General features: G+C 58.8%; 1 protein-coding gene across 1 annotated transcript; it reads left to right on the plus strand.

Moving 5' to 3' along the window:
* Positions 1 to 2,609: 2,609 nt before the first annotated feature.
* On the plus strand, positions 2,610 to 8,614 carry SP7 (Sp7 transcription factor). The gene is made up of 2 exons (XM_021686770.1): positions 2,610 to 2,630; positions 7,340 to 8,614. Exons 1-2 carry the CDS (start codon positions 2,610 to 2,612, stop codon positions 8,612 to 8,614), a joined length of 1,296 nt encoding a protein of 431 aa, XP_021542445.1.
* Positions 8,615 to 9,401: the final 787 nt, after the last annotated feature.

Here is a 9,401-nt window from a genome sequence, read left to right on the forward strand (position 1 = left end):
CTTTTCCTTTTCCTCCCCCCACCCCCCCCCTGCTTTTTTAAAGCCAAGCAGCACCTGGTCTTCTGTTACCCTCTTGTCTCTTTCTCTTTTATGTCCCACAGCGTCTCTTCTGGTTCTCTTGATTGTTTTTTTTTTTTTTTTTTTAAGATTTTATTTATTTATTTGACAGAGAGAGACACAGCGAGAGAGGGAACACAAGCAGGGGGAGTGGGAGAGGGAGAAGCAGGCTTCCCGCAGAGCAGGGAGCCCAACGTGGGACTCGATCCCAGGACCCTGGGATCATGACCTGAGCCGAAGGCAGACGTTTAACGACTGAGCCACCCAGGCGCCCCTCTCTTGATTGTTTTATTTGTTCTGTGTATCTCTGGGTCTTTCTGCTCTTTCTTTCTTTTTTTTTGCTTCCTTTTCCGTTTGTCAGCCAGACACCCTGATTCCCTAACCCTTTCCCTAAATGCTGGGCCCACAGGGTTCCTTGGGGAATTCACATCATGGGGCTGGAATCCAAATGCCTGGTCCTGAATTTTGATCCTGCCTGCTGGTTAAACTGCACTTAACTCTCCCTGGACCTCCAGGGTGCTCCTCCCTCCTCCCCACCTTTTCATCAGTGAGAGCAAAAGGAGCAGGGAAGTGGGCACGCAAGGGGAGAAAGTAAGGGAACTGTGTTGGGAAGTGAGGGGAGTGGGGAAGGACATGTCTCCTTTCCTCTGATGGACTGAGGCTAGGAGGGGCTGAGGGTTATGTTGGGGAATAACTTGCAAAGCAACCGTGGCTGGCTGGGCCCCTCTGTGGGAGAGACGCTACCCACTGGTGACCCGGTCCCCTCTTTCCCAGAAACTTACCTGACGGCCCAGATTTCAGGCCATAGAGTTTTTGGGTTTCCTTCTCCCAACCTAATTGACCTGCCTTCTTTTCTTCCCCATTTTGATGAGAAGTCACCGTTGGGAAGTCCTGCTGTAGCTCTAACTTCAATTCTGCCTGCTGCAAGAGGGCACTGATGCATGACAATGACAAAGGGAACGGGGAGCTCCCTCCCAGGAAAGCACGACCACTCAGAACTATCCAGCAAAGGATGGAGATTTGATATATGGCCAAGAGGAGCCGGGGGATGGTAACTGGCAAGGAATAACGAAGGCCAAGGCTTATCTTTTTTGGGAGTGAATCCAGAGGGGCTAGGCTCAGGCACAGATGAGTTGACCCAATGACCTTCCACCTCCACCCTCACTCCTGCCCACCTTCAATTTTCTTAGAATCAAAAGATCCAGGTTCTGCCCCACAAAGGGAGGTAGGCCTAGGTGCTACTTTCGAGGAGTGAAACTGAGGCATTGGGAAGAAGATTGGGGAGCCCCTGAGCCTGTGCCAAGCCCTCCTCCCACTCTCCACCCCTCCTCCAGGCCTTGCTCTCTAACCTACCTCAGTGACCCTAAAAGTTTAGGCAGCTGAAGCCTCCACCCAGAGCACGGGCTCCCTCCTGCCTCTCACCACACACACACACACACACACACGCACACACACGCACACACACGCACACGCACACACACACGTGTGTGTGTACACATGCACATACACACTGTTCTCCTGATCTAGGGGTGCGTGTGACGGGGGAAGCAAGCGTCTCTGTGGTCAGCTCGGGGGGGGGGTGCACCCCCAGCCATGTCACTGTGCCCATTCGTGTGTGTGTTTGTCTGTGTCCGTTCATGACAGCGGCGGTGGCCGTGTGGGCAGCACCGTGTGTGTGCGGACGTGTGCACGTATCATCCTGTGTTTGTCCATGAGTGTGTCTGTCAGTGTGTTCCAGTCTCTCTGTGTGAGTGTCGTCCCCAATCCCCCATCCCCCCCCTGGATCTCTAATTAGTGGTTTGGGGTTTGTTCCTTTTCCCTCCTGTTCCTTCCCTCAGCGGCAGTAGGAGAGCGGCGGCGGCGGCGGCGGCGGCAGCCAGGACTCTGGAGTCAGAGTAGGACTGTAGGATCGCAGCCCGAGTGGGAACAGGAGTGCAGCTGGCCTGGGAGAGGAGCAGAGCCCTCCCGGGGCCCTGAGGTCACCCCTTGCCCGCACTCCCACTGCCAGACCTCCAGGGAGGAGAGACCCCCGGACACCCAGCCCCAGAGCCCCCAGGTACATGACACTGGGGAGCCCTGGGAGGGGTGCCCACAGATGCCTATGGGATTGCTGGGGGCGGGGTGAGGGACACCTGGGCCCACCGTCCCTTTGATTCCCCCCCAGCACCTCCCAGGACACCCTGACAACTTGCCCATGGCCCTACCCTCCTCCTGCTTCCACCCCCTTCCCTGGAGCCCTGTTTCTCCTCTCCCGCCCAGATCCCTTCTTTGGGGAGCTCAGCAAATGGAGCAGGAAATTTGGACCCTCTGCCTCCCTCTCTCGCCCTGCTCATTGGATCCGGAGCCTTCTCCGCTGGGAAAGCTGTAATTAGAGGGTGGATCCCTACAGACAGAGAGCAGCCCCCCCCACCCCCCACCCCCCAGTCCCTTCTAACTTTAGATCTCTTCTCTCCCATTCTCCCATTCTCCCTCCCTCTCCCTCTCCCTCTCTCTCGGCTCGGCTGGCTCTCTCCATCTGCCTGGCTCCTTGGGACCTGTTCCCCAGCCTCAGGATGGCATCCTCCCTGCTTGAGGTAACTGCCCCCTCCTCCCCCCAGGACACCAGCGACAGTCCTAATGGCCCTAATCCCTGCCCGCACCCCCCCCCCCAACCCCCACAAACAGGGGCGGGGGTGCTTGTCCCTTCCAGGGCCCCCCGGAGGGGGAGGGAGGCCGGGGCCGGGGGGGGGGGGGGGGGGAGGGCAGGAGGAAGGGTTGGAGAGAGTGGGGCCAGGGGTCAGAGAGCAGTCAAAGGAAGATGAGAGGGGCCAGGTCAGAAGAAGGCATGGACCTCTGAGGTCCGCCCCGCACGCCAACCCTGAGGAGTGGTCAGGGATGGAGAGAGGAGGAAGAGGAGGTGTGGGAGGTAGGTCAGCCTGGCAGACGGGGGGAGAGAGTGAGCAGGCTGGTGGAGTGGGCACCATGCAGCAACTGGGGTGCCTTGGGGGTCCCGTCTCCGGGAGCTCCTAGCCTGAGCTGCAGCTGGTCTGGTTTGTAGTGGGCAGGGACTGGGCCTCCGGGCCAGTGTGTGTAGAGGAAGAGGTGAGCTATGGGAGAGGGGAGAAGGGCAGTCCTGTGCATGTGGGGGGGCTGACCAGAGGAACTGGGCCTGGGCCTGAGAGGGAACCAAGGAGGAGGGCCAGGGTCTGAGGCCGCCTGCCCGGCTCACAAATATTTAGCTTTCAGCCAAAGACAAACTCAGCTCTATTTTGGGAGTGGGAAGCTCCAGGGCGGCCTGGGCACTTCCCCTACGGGCTGGGACCCCAGCATCCCTTGCCTTTGGCACTGGGGATGGAGGGAACTAGGGTACCGTGGAGGTCAGATTTGGGGGTTTTGAGAAATCACTGACTCTACCAGGGGTTCTGGGGGACCCCAGGTGCATAGTTGGAAGGGAAGGACTCAGAGCCACTTAGAACGTCCTGAGTTCTCCTTGCTTCTGAGTCTGACTGTTTCTCTGTCATCATCTCTGTCCTGCTTTCTGGGTCCCTCCACAGGAATTTGGAGCCAGAGAGTCCTCCCTTCAGGTCACCCACCCTCAGTCGCCCCTCAGAAGCACCCATCTCTGCTCCCAGTGCCCTAGCTCAAGTCCCAGGGGTCATGGGCCAAACGGGAAGCCGGCTCATTCAGCCTGTAGGAGAGGTGTGTGTGTGAGATGGAGCGGGAATCTTTCGGCACCTGTGTTCATTGGCCTGGGCGTAAGTGTTAGAATGTAAAGCAGCGTGCCTGCACGCACGGCTGGCTTCGTGAGAGCGCAGGGTGTGTGTATGTGTGGCAGCTGGGCCATCCGAGCATCTGCTGGTCCAAGTGAGGACTGGTGTGTGTGGAATTTGGGAATGGTGAATTTGAGACTGAGTCTGAAGGAATGGCATGCAAGCCAGTGGGGTAGACACGACGCCCCTCGTCACTGTTCTGTATGCAGTCAGGGGTCCCCAGGCATGATGCTCTACTGCACCGAGGGCAGATTGCTCGCCCTGCTGTCCCCCCACCAGACTCTATATTGAGCCATCACTGAAACCCTGCGGTTGGTCTTGAGGAAGCTTCAGGACCAAGGTGCATGGAAATCCTGGGGCCATCCAGGGCAGGGGCAGTACCAGTGGGCGTGGGCACCATGCCAGAGTTGCCAGCGTGGCACTGGTGCCTGGGGGATGGGCTGGCCCTGAGGCCTACAGGAAAGGCACAGATTGGGATAGCACTTGGCAAGAGGAGTGTGTCCAGGCAGCCAGGCCTTCATGTCCCTCACTGCTGGTGAGCTGGAGATGCGCCCCCAACACAAAGGCATTCCAGTCCCTCTGCCTGTTTCTCCTACTTTTGGGGCACTCGGGCCCTCAACGGTCCCTCTTCCCCACCCAGGAAACCCTCTGCCTTGTATGGGTGGGCTCTCTGGCGGTGCAAAGAACTTGGGGGTTCCGAGAGGGAAGCAGCTGCTGCCCGATGAGAGGCTCACCTGGGACGAGTGAGCTGCAGGGGAAGAGGCAGGAGGGAGAAATGGGGGTGAGGGCCAGGTGGGGATGGAGAATTGGAAGTGGGGAGGACCGAACAACGTGGGCAGAGGCGGAAAGTGGAGAACAGCACCCGGGAACTTGGGTGCTCAGAGTGGATGGCCAGCTGGCCCTCAGATGTAGAGTGAGCTTCCGCAGGAGGTCAGCGGGGCACTGTGAGCTCCCGGGAGAAAGGCTCCCACTTCCCCAGCTGGGCTGCGCCTATGAGTGAGAGAGCTGGGACAGCTCCTTGTTCTTTCTCTGGAGACTCCTTGCCAGTACTTTCAGCCTGCTTTTATTGTTTTAGCGGAAGGTTGGGTGGAGGTAGGAGAAAAAACAACTGGAAGGTGGGACTCCTGGGCCCCTGGGAAAGGAATACATGTGATCAGGTATGGGGGCGCATGTGTAGGACCCTCTCAGGAGCGCGCAGGTAGCTGGAGAAGGAAACTGAGGCGCGGTGAAGCTAGCCAGGTGCCCAGTTCTTGGCCTCCAGAACCCATCCGAGTGGGACTGGTGCCTTGCTCCCACTTCCCTGCTCTCAGGGCCCTGGGGGCCTCTGCTCCAGGGCCGGGGTCTCCTGTTGGCCTGGGGCTGCTTGCCTTCTTTCACCCCTCCTTCCCTCTCCCCAGCTGGGTGGGGTCCCTGGGCTTGGCGGAGGCCCCTGTGGCCACAGTGTGAGGGCCGGGCGGGGGGGACGGCGTCGGCGTTTTTAAAAATAAACCGACCGCAGGGAAACCAACGGAGCCGGGCTGGGCCAAGGGGGAGAAGCGGTCAGGGGGAGAAGGAGGGAGGAGTGGCCTGGTCTGGGGGTTTTCTGGGGCCCAGCATCGTGGTGGTTTTCTCTTAGGTAGGAGATCTGTCTTCTCCCCCTCCCCCTTTTCTGTTTTCTTCCTCCTCTCTCTCCCTCTCTGTTTTCCTCCGCCTTCCTAGCCCAGGCTCTCTCCATCACTTCTTTGTTTATTCTGCTTCCCTCTCTCTCCCTGCCCTTTGTCTTTTCACCTTTCTGCTCCTTTGGGTCTCTGCCCATTTCTGCCCCTTACTGCCAGTTTTCCCCTCTGCTCCCCCTCCCCCACCCCTGGCTTCTTCGTCTGTGCCTCACCCTGGGCAGGGTCTGTCGCTCCTCCTGGTTCTGGGTCTCTGCCTCTCTCCTTCGCACTCCGTAGTTTTACCTTTCTGCTAGGCTTTGAGTCCTGCCCCACCAGCTACCCTTGCCTCAGCTTACCCTCTGCTTGGGAGACCAGGGGCTCTAGGGAAACTTTGGCTAGGGAGGACCCAGGGCTTTTCCCATAGCCGGATTTCAGGAAGGTTTTGGTGACTCAAATCTGGGAGTCTGTGGGGTCGACAGGACCTCAGAAAGAGGTGACTGGGCAGGGGAGCGGCAGGTCTGCACTTGGGGAGCAGTGTGGGAGTGATGAGGGCATAGACCCCTCGCCGCAACCTTAAAACCCCAAACGTAGCTGTAGGATTGGTGTCACGCACACACACATGCTGCATGCTCAGAGGGACCAGGCGGGTCTTGGACGCCTGGGTTCTTTTTCAGCTGGGAAGGTACCAGATACATCAGTTTTTGAGGGCCGCAGTCAGGGAACTGTACAGGGTCAGCTTTTGAGGGCATCTTTTTGGGTGGGATTCTCAGAAATGGATGTCTGTACCAGCCCCGGATTCTGGAGGGTATCTCCTCCTGGCACGTCCTGAGGCTGACCCAGGGAGGGGTACCTTGAGCTCCTGACAGATGGGCATCTCAGGGTGGTTTGGCCTGGTAGCAGCAGCATGATGAGCATTAAGGGCATTTTGTGTTTCTCAAAGAGCCCCATGCCCCACATCTACGTATCTTCCTTCACTCACGGTGCTGCAAGGGTGAAGAGAGACCAGCTACATGTGTAGGCTACATGGTAGGGGACACTGGACATGGAGGGGTGTGGCTGTGAGCCCATATCTTAGCCATCCCAATTCCCGGTCCTGGAGGGGTGTGAGGACTTTGGGCTCCTCCGGCCTTCCCAAAGGGGTACCAGCTGACTCCACAAAGCAGGAGGTGCCCACTGCCCACTTGAAAGACATTCTTGCCTCAGCCACAGTCCTGGCTTGGCCACAGCCCTGTTCCCTCTCAATGTCCCAGTGTCTCCGCGTCGCTTCCTCTTGCACCCCAGCCCTAGAATCCCTGCCAAGAGATTCCTTACCAAGGACATGAGGCTGCGGCCTCAGGGAGACCAGGCCACTCACTGCCGTAGTCAAGAGCTGAGGCAGAGACAGGAAGTGAAATATGGGGTAAAGCTGAGCAAATCTGGAGTGGGGGCAACTGCAGTCCCCTAATACTTTATTTTCTCCCCGTGTTACTCTTTGAGCCTCATCTTTCCTCTCCAAGTCTCTGACCATGGCCCTTGCTCTGAACCCACTTCCAGGGGTAGGACCCCTAATTCTCACCTCACCTAGGTCCTGCATCCATCCTCAGCTCTTCTCGTGGCTATTTAAGCAGCGTCTCCTGTTCCTCTGAGGCGCCCCGGAACCCCAGCAACTCCACAGTGAGCTCTGCCTCCTGCCTCCTGGATCAGGTTGTTAGGGTGCAGTCTGGACCTGGCTCTCCTCCCCACGACTCCATCTGAGCTCTGCCCTGGGGCCTCGTGTTCACTGGCCCCTCCACCTCTACCTCCCATCCTCTTCAACTCTTCCTGGACCCCTTCGTTCTGCTCTCCACATCTCTAGAGTTTTGCCCTTCCTTCTGCACTTGTCCTCCTCTCCCCCTAAGCCGTGCTTCCCTCTGTCCACAGGAGGAAGCTCACTATGGCTCCAGTCCCCTGGCCATGCTGACGGCAGCGTGCAGCAAATTTGGTGGCACCAGCCCTCTGCGGGACTCAGCGACACTGGGCAAAGCAGGCGCCAAGAAGCCATACTCTGTGGGCAGTGACCTTTCAGCCCCCAAAACCATGGGGGATGCCTACCCAGCCCCCTTTTCCAGCACCAATGGGCTCCTCTCACCTGCAGGCAGTCCTCCTGCACCCACCTCGGGCTATGCCAATGACTACCCTCCTTTTTCCCACTCATTCCCTGGGCCCACAGGCACCCAGGACCCTGGGCTACTAGTGCCCAAAGGCCACAGCTCTTCTGACTGCCTGCCCAGTGTCTACACCTCTCTGGACATGGCGCACCCCTATGGCTCCTGGTACAAGGCAGGCATCCACGCGGGCATCTCACCGGGCCCAGGCAACGCTCCTACTCCTTGGTGGGACGTGCACCCCGGGGGCAACTGGCTAGGTGGTGGGCAGGGCCAGGGTGATGGGCTGCAGGGGACACTGCCCACAGGCCCTGCTCAGCCTCCACTGAACCCCCAGCTGCCCACCTACCCGTCCGACTTTGCCCCCCTTAATCCAGCTCCCTACCCAGCTCCTCACCTCCTGCAACCAGGGCCCCAGCATGTCTTGCCCCAAGACGTCTATAAACCCAAGGCAGTGAGCAATAGCGGGCAGCTGGAGGGGAGCGGTGGGGCCAAACCCCCTCGGGGGGCCGGCTCCGGGGGCAGTGGTGGATACGGAGGCGGTGGAGCGGGGCGTTCCTCCTGCGACTGCCCCAACTGCCAGGAGCTAGAGCGCCTGGGGGCGGCAGCAGCTGGGCTGCGGAAGAAGCCCATCCACAGCTGCCACATCCCGGGCTGCGGCAAGGTGTACGGCAAGGCCTCGCACCTGAAGGCCCACTTGCGCTGGCACACGGGCGAGCGGCCCTTCGTCTGCAACTGGCTCTTCTGCGGCAAGAGGTTCACCCGTTCGGACGAGCTGGAGCGCCACGTGCGCACCCACACCCGGGAGAAGAAGTTCACCTGCCTGCTCTGCTCCAAGCGCTTTACCCGAAGTGACCACCTGAGCAAACACCAACGTACCCACGGCGAGCCAGGCCCAGGGCCCCCTCCCGGCGGCCCCAAGGAACTGGGGGAGGGCCGCAGTGCAGGGGAAGAGGAGGCCGGTCAGACGCCCCGACCTTCAGCATCCCCAGCACCTCCAGAGAAAGCCCCTGAAGGCAGCCCAGAGCAGAGCAACCTGCTGGAGATCTGAGCGGCGTGGAGGGTCTCCAGTCCCAGGGCTGCCTTGCCAGCCTCCCCCAGCTTCGTGGACCACTGCTTGCCCCTCACCCCCTTTGCCGTATGCATGCTGCCCTTGGGGCTCTTGCCATCTCTCCCCTGGCCATTCTGGGCCTGGGTGTCTCCCAGCATGCCTCCTTAGCTCACCCCTCCCTTTGCCGTGAGCCTGTTCCGCAGACTCTCATCTCAGGCCCTCACCTTGTGCCTGATTTCTGCACTCTGGCTTCCTAAGATCTTCCCTTGCCCCTGCTCACAGCTTCCCTCTCCTCTGCTCTTACAACCCAACTCATTTTCCTTCCATCTGGGCTCCCAACACTTTCTTTCTCCAGCTCACTAACTCCTTGACAAGCATCCTTTCTGCTTCCCAAGCTTATTTACCACTATTGCTTAGCTTCCAGGCTCCAGTCTTCCCAGCTTCTTCTTCCACTTGCTTTCCATGCTCCAGAGCATTTTTGTTTTTGTTTTTACAAACATAATGATGATGATGATGATGATGATAATTTATTGCCCCCTGGTGGCCTCTTCATTAGGGACCAGAGTTAGGGGGCTTGGGGTTAGTGACCTGGCAGGGAGCAGGGTGCCAAGAGGGGGGCAGACCAGTGGGGATCTGATCCCAAAGATGGGGTGACCCCAGGGTCAGGGAGGCTGCCCCCAGGCCTGTATATTTAACCCCTATGTTCCAAGAGAAATGAATACTAATAATAATAATAATTCTATTTATCTAAGTTATGATGACAGGTCAGGTAGAGTGAGCTGGGGAG

Source organism: Neomonachus schauinslandi, chromosome 5 (genome assembly GCF_002201575.2).
Source record: "Neomonachus schauinslandi chromosome 5, ASM220157v2, whole genome shotgun sequence".
NCBI classification, from domain to species: domain Eukaryota; kingdom Metazoa; phylum Chordata; class Mammalia; order Carnivora; family Phocidae; genus Neomonachus; species Neomonachus schauinslandi.